Consider the following 15762-nt stretch of genomic DNA (forward strand, 5'->3'; position numbering starts at 1 on the left):
GCAAAGAAATCTTGCTGCAACATGAAATAAATGCTCACACACTCAGAAAAAGACTGTAATAAACATTATTATAGTGACTGTACCATTGTTTTCGAGGATGAAACACAATTTTCTTTCCTCAGTGTTCCTTTTTTGGTGACAAAAAGATTTTTGCTCTTCTCTCCATTTTTTAATATTATGAGGTAGAGAAGAAGTAGGGAAAAATTAAAACTTTATGGTAATGTGACTTTATTTCTCACGTACCTTGTCTAGCTACTGTTAATTTGGCTCATTCTAAATGAGAACTGTACCAGAGTAAATTGAATTACTTGTCTTATTGTAGAAGGCCAACTTTAAATCTCTTGTTGATTTTTAATTTAACAGAAAAAACATTAGATGTGTTGCTTTTGGCAAGACAACAAGCCGTAAAATTTTACGTAGCGTGCAGCACTATGAAGTTGGTGCCAACTGTACACGAATACTGTTTAATTGGTGGCAATTCTCCAAGTAGTCATTGGCCTGATGAATGACACAGAAGTGCCCTCCCCTGCCTCAACCTGCATGTCGATGTGTTGGGTTCCTTTTCTGAAGAAAATGCCTGTGAATGTAGAATACCACCGTTTTGCTTAGTTGGATAGAATTTGCAATTAAGCCTCTCTTTGCTTAGCTTTGCTATTCTCACCATCTGCTTCTGGGTATGAATTTTCACTGACTTGTTTGGTATACATTTCCAAGCTGTTTACAGAATATGAGCCTAATGAGCTGATCCTATTATATTGAAGGTAAAAACATGTATTTTATATGCCCTGGTGGAAAAATACATACTGTATGAATTGTTTATATCTTCTTTGATACGTTTTTAGGAATAAAATGTTAAAATCCCAAATCAGTGTGATACATGGCACTCAGTCTATATGTACAAGGAGTTTTAACTGAGTGCCACCAAACTGGAAAAAATCTGCAAAAGCTGTCCTCATTTATAAATTTTTTATGTTTTTAAAACTGTGTGACTAATTACTAAGGAAAATTAAAATTTTTTTAAACTATGTTTCTATTCTAAAATATCAAAAACACCAAAGCATTTATGTTGAAGTTCTTTTCAGCCTCATCCCTGTAGTATAAAAATCTTCATTAGTGCCTCTTTCTCTCAAATACCAACTTCTCACTGAAACAGAAAGCTCCTAATTGTCCCCTTTATATCCCCAAAATATGATTAGTGATTTTGATTGCCCAACTTGAAAGGGACCCAATATCCAGAGAGTTTTGAGCTTGCTTTTTCTCGATGTTTATAATCTAAACAGAGTCGACAGAAAGCAATATAGATACTAGGTGACAAGACTGAGAATTGCAGTTGATAAACATGACCTATGACATTTTTTGTAAAATATATTAATGAGCAGGGGAATGATGAGGAGGCAAAAAGGCATAAATTACCAGAGGTCTGGAGAAAGAAGATAGTCTATCAAAACTACTTACTAGTTAAAACTTCTGCAAATCCATCTCCCTGTCTCCTACTCAATTGCTTGTCTTCGCCATCTTCAATGTCTTATCTTGCAGAATCATAGAAACAGAGAATAGTTGAGGTTGGAAGGGACCTCTGAAGATTGTTGAGTCCAACCCCATTGCTCAAAGCAAGGTCACCTAGAGCAGACTGCTCAGGGACATGTTCACTGGGTTTTGAATATCCCCAAGGATGGAGCCTCCACAGTTTCGATTCCAGTGTTCGATCATCCTTACAGTAACAAATGCTTTTACTTAAAGGAATTTCCTGCATTTCAGTTTGTGCACCTTGCCTCCTGTGCTTTCACTGAGTACAACTCTGAATTCAGAGTCTTACTCTGTCATCTTTTCTCCCCGTCATCCCATGAGGTATTTATACACATTGATAAGGTCCTTCCTGAGCCTTCTCTTTCCCAGGTTGAACAATCCCAGTGCTCTCAGCCTCTCCTTGTGTGTCAGATGCTCTGATCCCTTAATCATCTTTGTAGCCCTTTGCTGGACTTGCTCCAGTATGTTCATATCTCTTTTGTACTCTAGTAGAGGCAGTAGTTTTGGATGTAAAACAGGAGTATCTGGGGAACTAGAATCCATTTTACCTTCATTTGACAAGAAATGTCACTGTCCTTGGAGAATCCATGCGTGGCTATATAGGATAGAATAGGGTCTCTGAGTGATTTCCAACACACATCTGTAAGCAACAGTTAAGGCAGGTGTACCAGTTCATCAGGAGAGAACTTTTTTACTGTCAAGTAGCACTAATAATTATCAAATAACACTCAAAACAAACATACAGATATTTCCTTCAAAGTTGGGGTCCCTTAATCCTTGATCCACATGCTCCACATGTCTAGAATGATGGTTCAAAAACAGGAGAAAGCTTCACATGTATGCTCCGATAATTATTGCTGTAATTCACAGCTGCTTTTAGAGATTTTCTTCTAAGAAATGATACTTCGGTCTATCTGACGTATGTAGAACAGTAGATTTGGAGGCTGAAATAAGTACCTTGAAAGTTTGACTCATCCTACAGAGCATATGATCTTCTGACAGTTAGGGTTTTTTTCCTCTGTATTTCAGCCTTATTTCTTAGGATAGATATTGGGAGTTTAAAAAAATTTTTACTTTAAATGCCATAATCTGGGGTTTCAAGTTCAGCCACTAAGTTTTTATCCACAGTGCATAGATATAAAAATACATTCATCTTTGTTTCTACAAGAATCAGTTGCATTAAAAATCTACATACATTTGCAAGAATGTAAGTATAATTTTAGCAAAAAAATTATTCATAGTTTCATGAAAAATCCCCATGTATCATTTTGTTAATGCCTGTTTTTCATTTACGGAGATAATCAGCTGATTTCCACTGCTTGAAAGAGTAGTTTCTGCTTAGCTCTGTCTGCTGGGTTTTACGAATATGAAGCAATGAGGACTTTCTCTTTAGGTTGCTTATTAGCACTGATTCCTTGCTGGGATCAAATTCTGAAGTGAGTTTACACAGATTGGACGTGAGTGCCATGGTTTGTCTTGGGAATTATACCCTTCAAATGAAAATGAGTTTCAAGTGTGCAAGGGTGTTTCCAAAGCAGTCCCAGTCCCTTGGAAAAATATCAGCTGAAGTGGAGATCCTTAATCAAGTTCTTAACTTGATTTTTTTTTTCTCTGTTAGCTTACCCACAAATCATCCTCAGTCCATCAGCCCTTTGTATTTTAAAAGAAAACCAACAAAGTGTTAAGTGTTCGTACACTGAGAATATTAGCAATGAACTATTAACAATGAAATTTTTTTTTGCTGCAAACTGTCTTGTATTAATTTATTTCTGCATGAAAATAAATTATTTGGAATGTTGAAGGTGCTTACAAAGGAATGTTACAGAGTGATTAGGAAATTACAGAGGAAAATTCTGCCCAATAAACGTGTTCCGTTACTTAATGTAGAACCTTCTGCCTATAGTCTTGATAGCAGTATATGCAAAAGCAATCATGGAATAAGGCCTTTCATTTACTATCCTGTAAATTAATGAACTTGAGACAAAGCTCCTGCTGTTTTCAGTTTGCTCCAGCAATTAAATAATCATGCACAAATTGAGAAATCATAATTATTTGCATGGCACCAGGCTGGTATTTAGATAGATAGATTTAGAAAGAAGAAATTGCTATTTGAAACATAAATTCTTTAAATTACAAAGCAGTGTTAGAACAAACGTGCTGGTCAGTGTATTCAGATCTGAATAAGTATCCTTGTGTCATATTTGTTTCTATGCTATGTCTCTCCCTTCAGAATTGTTGATTTGTTCTTCTGTTGTCAATACTACCTAGTACTGCAGTGCAGTGCTGGAATTATACACATTTTAACAGGAGAATAATGATGTTCATTCTAATTTGCTTTCACTGGTGGTGTCACAGTAATGCTCAAGGACACTATATCTTTAATCAGTCAAATCCAATCAAGGAATTCAAGTACTTCTAAATCCCTTTTAAACTGTAGATTCTTCTAGAATCTTACTCACTATACTGAAACTTATATGTCTCTCTTAGTTCAGCTACCATTATACATATAAAAAGAAACTGCTTAAGAAACAATTTCTAGAAAGTTTAGAAAACGAACAAAACTTTAAACAAAATTTCCAGGGATGGGCGAGAAACAGAAGCTCAAGTACGACCACTGTAAGAGATGTAGCAGTGGTAGTTTCCACCTGTTGGTCTGAACAAGTAATAGACTTTTTTCCTGCTGTTGTGGGTAATTTTGAAAATGGAAGTATTTTAGTAACTATGACTGAAACTGCCTGTGGGCCATTATTAAGTACTACTGCATTTCTGTTGAGGTTGTTTTATTCTCTTGAACTTTGCAAACTCTTTCTTACAAATAAAATAGGTGTAATGACTTTCTGTATTTTCCAGTCTTCATGCTTGTTTCTCTTAAATGGTTATGACCTTATTAGACAATTGTGTTTCTAGGACTTTTTTTAAGTAACACATAACCAGCAGAGTATAGAATGTTTGGAAAAATGTTTTTAGAAAGTGGAAGGGTTTACTGTGTGGAGGAGTTCAGATCTTCTCCCAAGGGTGTTTGCCATAAGCTGGTGGGATAGTTCATAAGATTATTTAATTTTTTTTTTTTTTTAATTAAGCCTTCTCAGCCAGAAAGAAATCAGATCTAGAATTCCTGGCAGGATACTGACAGACTAACAACACTTGAGGCAGGTTAAAGCAGAAAAACCTGAAACTGAACTTTTGGTTATAAAAGTAGAATTTGGATGTTGCCACCCCTGCTACTAATGTAAGAAGGCTGCAAATACCTGAAAACTCTAGATTATGATGGTTTTTAGAGGTAACTGAAAGAACAAGCACTAAGAAAATATGATATTAGTTGGAAGCCATATCACTTGCAAAAGTTAATCCTCTGTACCCAACGAGAAATAAAATGGTAGAAAATGCTTAACTTTCTTCACCGTCAGAATTACTGTACTTCTTACAACATAATTAGATTCAGGGAATGAGACACATGCACTGTGACTTAGCCTGATGGAGACTCTTGGCAAAAACAAACTCTGTCAGAACTCTGATTAATACCAGAGATTTTAGCCTAGGCTGTTAGTGGAAGTCCTAATAGAAGGTCAATGTCACAGTAAGACCTTTTGGCTCTCCCCCTCACTGTGAAGTCTCTGCCAATCCTTCTGCCTTTGGAAGGGTGGCAGCACCAGCAAACAACAGAGCTTAGGCATAAGGTATAGGCTCCCCTCTTCCCCATCTTTAATATGTCACGTGCCATGTGCTTTGTCTCGTCTCTAAATAACAAAAACATCATGGTTTTCTTCTGCATAAAAGAAAAAGACTTTTTTTATTGTTTAAAAAAATAAACAAATTGTTTTCTGTCACTTTTTATAAATTCTTTTGAGCTTTATTCTTCCCAATATAGTTTTCAAATAAAAGGATGTGTAAACTTGGCCTTTGCCAGTATATTCAATTTGCATTTTAGTATCTTTCCTTAAATTCATTATACTTAAGAGAGTAATGCTAAATATGCAGTGTTACTATAATCCTTGGGAAGCTGAAACTTTATTGTACAAGCATCTTTTTCTATTATGATTTGCATCAAAACAAAGGAAAACCTAGGCAATGTATGTAATATATGGCCTCCACCCAGAAACAGTCTTAACAAAAGAACTATAAACTAAAAAGGTACAAAGTTGAAAACAATTCTCTGATGCTTATCTTATTTCTCAGCCAAGTAAATAGTCTTTGAGTTTTTCTTACATTTAGTTAGGAATGAATTCATAGCAGGAGTTAATTGCCAAAGTTTATTATGTGTACAGTTGTTACAGTCAAGAAGAAAAAACACAAAAATGCCAGGCAAATCTCTGATTGTCTCTATGGAGAGATGTAAATAGGAATTCCAGACTCTTTCCCCCACCCCCTATTGTTCAACATGATTGAAAAAAACCACATGTTTTTTGGCATTTTGAAGCTTAATATATTGCCCACTCCATTCTGGGTCAGCAAAGAAGTTTTTCATTGTAAATAACTTGGGGTATATATACACCTACTATTATATAAAACATTTTTTAGGATCCATTTTTGTTATGTCTGGGTTGGAATGAGCAATATCTCTGCAGAAATTGCAAGTGGTTTGGTCTTTACCTTGTTGAAAACCTTTTGGGTTCATGGAATCATAGGATAATTCGGATTGGAAAGGACTGCAGGGGACTATCTGGTTCAACCTCCTGCTAAAAACAGTCAGCTGTGAGGTCAAGCCAGGTTATTCAGGGCTTTATCCAGTCAGGGATTCAAAACCTTCAGGGATGGAGCCTGCATAACCACTCTTTGGGAAACATACTCGACTTGGTATTCTTTGATGAGGATCATTTGTGTTTTCCTATATCTCCTCATGTGTGGTCTTATTCCTAATCTTCTCTCCAGTATCTTAAAGACTACTTCAAAATCAGGATTCATTCTGAACTCAGTTCTTTCAGAGCTCAAAGACTTAGACCTCCATTTGGTACTGTTCCCTCTACTTCATTTGTCCTCTGTGTTACTTGTCATTTCCATTTCTTAAGTTGGGGCATAATATAACTTTTACATCCCAGCTGTTGGTTCTCCAGCTCTTCTTCATCTTACAATCTTACGGTATATTTTGAAGGCTTTCTCTTTAATGTCACAAAAATCTCTCCTATTTATCTATTTTTCCCAGTGATTCTTCCTTCTTGCCAGTAGCTTCGCAAGCCTTTATTCCCCGTAATTGTTGTCTTTTGATCGAGCTGTTTTCCTGTTCTCTGGGATCTGGAAATGTGACTTGCTCTGCTCTTGTCCTAATTTCTATCAGCAGAGACTGCGGGGGTTGTTAGTGCCTTACCTATCATACAAGTAAGCCAAACACCTTGATTGGTTTTGGGTTTTTTCCCCTCTCATTTCCTGACTAGCTCCTTTCATCCAGGGTCCTGGCTGTATTTCTCTTGTCTTTTTCATATGACAGTGCAGGCATAGAGGCTCTTAGGAGGCCTCTAAATTGTTTGTCAGCTCACCAACACAAAGATTCTGTTTAAAACTGAATAGTAACAAAGATCAGAAGGACAATGAGCGTATCTTCATAAAGGAGGGATTGTCAGCTTCAGCTCTTCAGCTCTGTGAAGGGACTGCCAGAGAGTTATCACTCGCCTTAAACCAGTAATGATAAAGTGGGCAGCAGCCTTATCTGAGGTTGCTGTAAGCAATCGCATACATCTATTGTGCTATGAAATTATTTTAAAGTAAAACTGATTTATTGTTTTTCAAATGACATCGCTTTCTTTTTGGATGCAGTGTGACTACTGTTAATAGGTTTCTAAGATGTCAGAACTTGGAATTTTTATCTTGACTTTTTCACCAGAGTTCTCTTAGACCATTTGAATCTTATCAAATGTCCTGGACTTGCACTGCAGTCGATACAGGGAGTCAGCGGAGTTGAGGGGTTACCTCCAGGAGGGGGCACTTCAAAGGGTCAGAGAAGGGGAAATGTATGGATGTCTTATTTAACTACATGGTGCATCTAAGCAAAACTAAGCGACTAAATTCTGCTTTTCAGTTAAGTCCCTACAATTATGTGAAACTAATCTATGTTTTATTATGTGGATTTAATAGATTGCATAATGGGTCCCCAGTCTTACTGTGACACCTTGTGGGAACTGCTGTAGTGTAGGAACAAACATGCACTGTAAAAGAAGTGATCACTTCCAAATGCAAAGTTTGAGTTAGAAGAATGCAATTACTTATTGTACTGCTTGATATAGATAAAGACTCCTTGTTGAGCAAGACTAAATGTTTTGAATTGAAATGGTGATAATACAGGATAATTTATTGGTGTAATACAACTGGTGAACACCAATGATTACTTCTCTATCCCTATGTCCCCCTTAATGATTCAGATCTGTGATACATTGAACTAAAGTTAAATTGTAATCAGTAATTCTAGTTTTGTTATTACCCTAACAAATCATGACGGATGAAATCTGTAGATAGTTGGGGTCCGAATACCAAAGTCATACCAAGTAGTTGATAGTGGTAGGATATAACTGAAAAGAAGGCTTCCATGTAGTTATCAAGGTGGCAAATTGCTGATCATAGTATATGAAAGCTTCTAACTTTTCTGTGGAGATTAACATTTACCTTTTTTAACTAGCAGCCTTCCCTAATGTAGGCCCTGCACAGAGCCTTTTACAGAACCTTTATATGGAATCTTAAATTAATATTGAAAGGTTTGGTTAACATAGTTTGAAAAATTTAATGGACTGCTTGATAATTGTTTCAGAACATAGTGCTCCTTGCAGTAACATTTGAATATTGCAGATTTTTATAGTGGGCTCTTAAATTTTAATATGCAGTCATGACCTGCTAGCTGTATCATAGAGTCATGCTCTGGGTAATTGCAGAGTAAGTTTTATTAACCAAATTTTTTATAGGATAATATGGCTCTTGAACCAAAGACATTAGTCGGAGTCTGTGCTTTGTGTTGAAAGATTGATTTAATTAATACCAAGCTACAGTGAAGGACAGGCAGTGCTATCATTTCTGATGTGTGGTTAAGACTTGGTCATACTTTCTTGATAAATAACGTGAGTCTGTTTTTCAAAATGTTGTATTGAATATAATAGGGAAAGATGTTTGATATCCTATACTTGTTTGACATAAATTTAAGTATCTTTTTACGACCATAGAATATAGGTTTGTCTTTACGTATTCTCTAAAGTGAATTTTAAAAAAAACTAAAAATTAAAATTAAGAAGGGAATTAAAAGCTATCATTCAATACCAGTGCCAATGCATATTCTTTATCCAGTGGAAAAAGTAACAATATTATGAATAGAAGTTAGATAATTGTCCAATTAAATATTTAATAGGAAATCACATTTAATTTGGTGGTTTTTTTTTTTCATGCAAGATAACTTGCAGTTTGATCCATGGCAGGGAGATGGGACCCTTATTGGATTGTAGGTATAAATTAATTGATTCTCTTTGTTTCTGATATTGGAGGTAGCTACAATTATGACTTTACATATCTCAGTATACTGCAGTATCTCTTCTTTAGGCAGTGCTTGTGAAGCAGTGAAGCATAATTTTTCATATAAATGTTGAACTGATTGGTTTGGCACTTTAACATTAAAATTAAAAAGTCTGTGTGACAAAAGAAGCCATATAAAGTAGTTCCATTTTAACCATGGAAATTGGAGGGGCGGGGGGGCAGTTACAGCAGCCATGTTGAGGCTCCATTTTGAATTTAAAAGTAACGTTGTTAGATTTTTATAGTGATTTGAAATAGGGTTGTTTTGTAAGCCTTTTTTTTGCAGGAACAGTGCCCTGAATCATTTTTTCATTCATCAGAGGAATACATTTTAGTGATGTAAACAAACACAAAATTTTACAAAATTTTGAATTCTTATTCTTTGCAGGAAAGCTGCTTGTTTGCTATTTTTGTATCATGCTTTAGTTATTCAGTTAGCAAGCTGAGTCAAACTGAATAGTAGTAACAATCCCTTTTGCCTTCAAAACCCATGGCTATTTTTACAGCACTTAAAGTGCTTTATGGGGGGTATCTAATAAGGGATGCAATGACAATTACATGCTATAACTTTCCCAATTACCAAGACAAACTGTGAAATCAATATCCTAATAATTAAAGTTGGGGAGGGGATGGTTTGTTTCTAACACTTAAGGTCTATCAGAATGAAGAAGGGAGTGAAACAAGACTAAGAAATCAGCAGAAGGATGATTGAAATTGTGGCCTATATAATTATTCAACTTCCTAGTCAAATAATGACAAACTGTGCATATATGGCCACATGAAAAATTATGCAGTGCACTAATATTAACCTTGCTATGTCATCTGGGCTTTCTTTGTTCTGTTTGTTTTGTATATAAAGCTTTATGAAAGTCTTTAATTGAATAATCAATCTTAGGCTATTTTTTCCTTTAAGAACTTTCTATGTTCACATAACATGGAGCTGCTCTGGAAATGAATCAAGGTTACGCTGCTAGAGGCTATTGTCTCTTGCACCTTGGTGTCATTTCTTGCAGGCATTGAATGAGGCAGGGAACTTTATGAAGAGAAGAATGGTCTTGGGATATAAGGAGTTGAATATTGCACTGGAGAAATATCTACATTTGCTTCTGCAGTAGAAATGTCTGTGTGATTCTATGCAATTTGCTTAACTCAACCTTTCTGCAGCGTTCATCATTCTAGGAGCCCAACACGTGTTTTGTGGTTTTCAGAAGTGTGAAAGAATTTTAAAAAATAGATAAATGAACTGAAGCAGTTTGAAGTGGTGGTCAGAATAAATGTGGCAGTTTTGGGGCAGGGGGAAAGCTATAGATGTATCAAATTGACCTTCTGGAATTAACTGATAATTTTATAACATTGGTTTCTCTGTAGTTCCATTCCTTGTCTGTGGGAGAGACTATTAGGGTCTTCTTACCTCCATAGGGAAGCTACAACTAGAAAATCATTCTTGTGAAACTCCCTGTTGCTGTGAGATAAGAGGAGCTGGAAAGAAATGAGTTTTATACTCAGTGAAAGTATGCAGCCATCAAATAATTTCTTATCACAAATCAGTGCAGAAAAATGCAACTGAATATCTTGCCCATACGAAAACATAATGGTAGTTATATATTGAGTAGTATCTCTTCAATGAATGCTATCTTCTATATGCATGGAATGAGGTAGGGAGTTCTATGCTAAAAGCAAACAAGAAAGTATACGATTTTACTCCACTGACAGAAAGAGGACAGATTAAAGTTACGTGTGCAACAAAAATAATTCTGAAATTTCTTACCTTCTGAGTTCTTAAGCTTGCAACTTTAGTGTTCTTTTGATGTACAGTTTTAGCATGATCCTTTAGATTAAAAAACCAAAAACCAAAAACAAAACAAAACAAAAAAACCCCAACCAAAACCCACACAAATATAAGAAATTCCAGCATGTCTAACTATGCTTTGTCAGCAGAGTTTACTCATGTCAAATTTTACTGGTGAGTTTAATACTGATATTTCTGATCACAGAATAACCTTGAAAAACCAGGAATTCTGAGTTCTTTTTTTGGAGCATTCTACTGACCCCTCTTCAGCTCATCTTCATCACGATGTCTTCTACCCTACATTGGCTACTAATCTCCACTCTCAATGCTTTACCTTCTATATTTTATAGTTCTTTATTTACCTTTTTTCATCTGTTTGAGTGCCAGCAGGGTCTGAGATTTAATGCTACAGGATAAACTGCCTGTTAGTACCACGAAATTCAGCAGCCTGGAGCATTTGGCAGGATCAGACTGGGCATATACAGAGTATCTACTGTGTAACTGCTACAGTTGCACATGCATCTTCTCTTCAACAACCTTGAATAACATAGTTAGCATTTTTATAATATCTTTTTTTTTTTTTATCTGCTTACCAGAACACTGACAGTGAAAATGTTCTTTTGGTGTTTGGTTCAGAAACTTTGGGGCACAGCAATTTAATGTATGAGGATCTATACAATTTATTTGAACTGCACATTTGTGCTAAGTCATTTGTGCCAAAGTATTTTCTGGATTAAGACTGTTAACACTTTACACACACTCTATTACACTTTCTCTAGGTGATTTTAATTTAGTTGGAAATGGTGAATGTTGAGTATTCAACAAAAGCAAAGCTTGATCAAGACTCAGCTCAAGGTATAGAGCAGAATTGTAAGCGAGACAGAGAGGCAAATTTTCACTATTTCTTCCTTAAACTTTATGCGTTGCATTAGAATTTTTTAGGGTATTTTTTTATAGACATTAATTTAGTATACACTGCCTATCAGACAAATAAGGGAGACAGTATGTGAGAATATAAAATATCCGCAATGATAATCAGTGCTGCCTTAAAGTGGGTGTTAAGCTTCTATTAACTGATTTCTGAAACAGGAGCCCTTAATTCAAGTCCAGCCTGAGTCCATAGCAAATATGCCACTGGCAGACTGATCTTTTGGGAAACACTGTCACTACTTAGTTACCTGAGTTTACACTTGCTGGGAATGCTGTTAGTATTTAACCACACTGTAAGGTTCAAGCAGAGGTTGTAAGCCAGACTTGTTTCTGATTCATCTCTTCCTTCCGCCTCCCCATTTCTCTTCCAGGCATAGAGACCCCCAGGAAGAGAGAGAATAGAAAGTACACTTTGAAAACAAACAGAACAATATTTAGATGCCACTTAATCATTTGTATCCCAGTGTATATGCTCTGTCATTCCGTGGGGACAAGGCGGGATTCTAAAGGAAAGTTCTCAATACCACTAAGAAACGTTCAGTTTGCTGCAAAGCAGCAAAACATGTTTTGTAATTTTGCATATGTAAATTTTTACATTAAGAAATTATTTGTATTTATGAAATTTAAACAAACTAAAGCTGTTCTAGAATTTTATGTTTGCTGACTTCTGAATGCTTTGCTTCTACTAATTTTTATTATGTAAAATTCAAGCTGCAGATTAATTTATAAGAGCTTAATATTTTCTCCTTTTTGTAAGGGTAAGGAGAGAGTTCAAGAACCTTTGAGCTCATGAGGGCAAATCCTTTAGATTGAAATGTTTCCTACCTGGGTGGCATGATAGTTCTGAAGCATTGGAGGGGCTGTACAGTGCTATATGAACACTTCAGGCACCTGGAAGAAAAAATATGCCTATACTTCTAACTGTAGAATGCAAGATTTCTTTTTCTGTTCCCTCCAGTGAGACTGATCAGCATTTTTATTTGTCCCGCAGGGGTTGTTCAGAACTTTGTCGTATACCCATGGTGGAATACAAACTTGACAGTGAAGGCACCCCATGTGAGTATAAAACCCCTTTCAGAAGGAATACCACTTGGCATCGGGTGCCGACTCCCGCTGGGCAGCCTCTCTCTCGTGCCTCTCCAATCCTAGGAACATCTGACAGACTGCAGTGCCAGCAGCTTCTCCAGCAGGCTCAGACAGCCATTCCTCGCAGCACTTCCTTTGATAGAAAACTGCCAGATGGTGCAAGGTAATATACTCCCCGTTTAATGCCTGTCATTTTCCTAATGTGCCTTACTTTAGATATCTCTGCTTTCTAGAACTTTGGTATACTTATATTTAAACTTTATTTTGTTGAGTTTTGACAGTAATTTTAATTCTGAGGTTGTATTAAAGAGCATTCACTGAGCCCAGTTCCCTCTACTTGAAACAAGTGACTTTTGTTGTTTGTGATGAAAGTGGACTGTACTACTGCTCCTACTGCTAACCTTTCCCTTTAGTCCCAGATCAATAAAGTGGGAAACTGCCTTGTGACTTTTTGATCTGAACAACATCCTGTCCCCCACCTTTTGGGATCCTATTTAAACAAATAATGAGCATAAATAAAATGAACTCATCCCTTTAAAAATGAATTATTTAATCTCATTACCAAGCTATTGGCATAGTTTCAAAGGTTCTGTAACTCATTACCAGTCCTTATGCTTTGCTTTGCTTTTAATTAAACAAAGCAGAGCTTGTGATTTGAATATGTAACACCTCTTAAATGATGGGATGTTATCCTTAAATGTTAGCTCTGTTCTAATTTAATCATAATTCTTCATAAGATAAAAATTTATTTTTAAAGTTAAAAATTTGTAAATACATTTGACCTTTGAATTATTTAGGAAAACCATATGTCTTGAGCAGAACTCTGTCTTTTATTGTTTGCAATTATTTCTGCTTATGCCCTTTTTCCATGGGGTGATGTGGTCCTAATTTCCAAGGAAAAAATTACTGCATGTTGAAAATACCTAATTGATATGAAAATCTAAAATAGTAGTCTTAAATAGCTTTAAAAAATTCTGGATGAAATCATGAAATACCGCTATTGCTACACTATCTGTGTTATTTAGCAGAATAGATTTAGTGACTTTTTACATTGTTTGAAATTTATACAGCTAACAGTAGTACATATTTGAAAATATGTCTATATCATGGTCTGGGGAAGGCAGACTCCCAGTTATGACCATTTGATCATTTGTATTCTTCTTGTCCCCTACCCTCCTCCTCACCCCCTGAAAAAAGGAGAGGTGCATTTCTGTAAGCATGTATATACCATTATAGGACTTAAGCTTTCCCTTATGGAAAAGGAGCGTTATTAAGCATACTGTATGCCTATACAGAGAAAAAATGAAAGCTTTCTGACATACTACTCATTTCCAAAAAAACTTTGCAAACATAAGTTGCACTTCTCCTAACACTCAGTGAAGCATGTGGAAAAAATGCTAGGACAGAGGCTATCTCTTGTCATGAAGAAATTGCTGTATCACTTAAACAAAACAAGTGCAACGCAGAAGTGCTATTCTGGGGAAGACATGGTACAGAGTATAAATAATGAAAAGAGAGGAAAATGATGAACTGTGACATGTGGGTCTTGAAACATGAAAAGAAAGTTACCTAATTGGCAAGGTCTTTCCGCATGGGAAGAGGCATAGTTGATGGCTTGGCAGAGAGATGGGCTTAAAGCAAGAGAGTTTGAAGTAAGGTTGGTTAGTACTTATAAGTAGTCTTGCAAGGGTGAAAATGTATGCTCAGGCTAGGAAAATGAAAAAAAGATTTTAGAGGGTCAGAGACCCAATATCAATTTCGACAAATTTAAGAGTGCAGGCAGGGAGAAGCAGGTTGATAAAACAGGGAAGTTATAGCAACCGATCTGAAAATGAGCTAACATTGAGACGTTGAAGTCGGTGATAAAGTAGTTGTTTTTAGAGATAAAAAGAGAAAGAAGCAACAGAAATGTGGGCTAGATATAGTAAAAGACTTAAGCAGCAACAGTTCAACTACTGTGGCATGTAACAGTTAGATGCCCAGTCCCTGGAGTGAAATTAAAAACTGGGAGCTGAACACCTATGCTCCTAGTAGAGTTCCCAAGGAGAGTTAAGTGCTTTGAGAAGGCAGTCGAAATGTTTTTGTATTGATCAAGGAGTTTCCTCTAATTAGTCACTAAGAAATACAAGGATATCCTTGAGCTCTACTTGTGTTTTTACAAAATGCCTGATTCTGTGACAGCTGCTCATAGCGAGTTCCTAAGAGTGAAGCTTCAGTCAGACTCACTCTTCTGTTTTTTCACATCAAGAAGTCTCCATGTGCTTTAGTCCTTGAGCCACACTTGTAGGCAAGTGCATCCTTTCACCTGGAGTCTGGAATCCATTCCTGAGAGCAGGCAGCTGCAGCTCTTGTGTAAAGGAACTGCATGAGGCATTCACTGGCTGGATTTCTGTGGTTCTCCTTTTGTAGCCACCTTTTGTTTAGTAGGCTAATGGCTAGACACGTGTCCAGCAAATGGGAGGCTTGGGATCTAGACATTCTTCAGCCTGGGATAGTACAAACCAATGGTCCCAGTTTTGAGGACGTTGTCTTAAACATCAGTCTGGAGGCTGGAAACACGTGGGATCATAACTTACCCATTCCTTAATGCTGGTTCACTTAAGCTGTGCAAGAAATGCAAAGTTCTTGGTGGTAAGAAGCAAGAACGTGCAAATAAATTCAACTGTAGCCTATAGACTATTTCACTTAACTGAGAGAGGCTCAGTCCTGTCAATAGTTATCAGAGAGAGACATGCTGAAAAACTAGGCACTACACTGTCTACTTATTGTATATGTGCTTGGCTGTTAGACAAAATATAATAGCTAATGTCTTTAAAATTTTCAAGTTGAACAGTAAAGTTACTTATTGAATGTCATGTTCTTGGGGAAGTGTTGCGCATAAATCCAAAACTACCTCTTTTCACCTCTTCGCTGAGTACATACATTTATTTCTACATATAGCCTTTAAA

General features: G+C 36.3%; 1 protein-coding gene across 2 annotated transcripts in view; it reads left to right on the forward strand.

Annotated features, from left to right (window-relative positions):
• SIPA1L2 (signal induced proliferation associated 1 like 2) overlaps window positions 1-15762 on the forward strand; it is an 86881-nt gene that overhangs the window by 36596 nt on the left and 34523 nt on the right. For both annotated transcript variants that reach the window (XM_082305791.1, XM_082305792.1), the window contains exon 9: window positions 12720-12977. In XM_082305791.1, the coding sequence (XP_082161917.1) occupies window positions 12720-12977 (258 nt within the window). The remainder of the gene's footprint in view (window positions 1-12719; window positions 12978-15762) is intronic.

The sequence above is a fragment of the Platalea leucorodia genome, assembly GCF_965183815.1.
Source record: "Platalea leucorodia genome assembly, chromosome: 3".
In the NCBI taxonomy this organism is placed as follows: Eukaryota; Metazoa; Chordata; class Aves; order Pelecaniformes; family Threskiornithidae; genus Platalea; species Platalea leucorodia.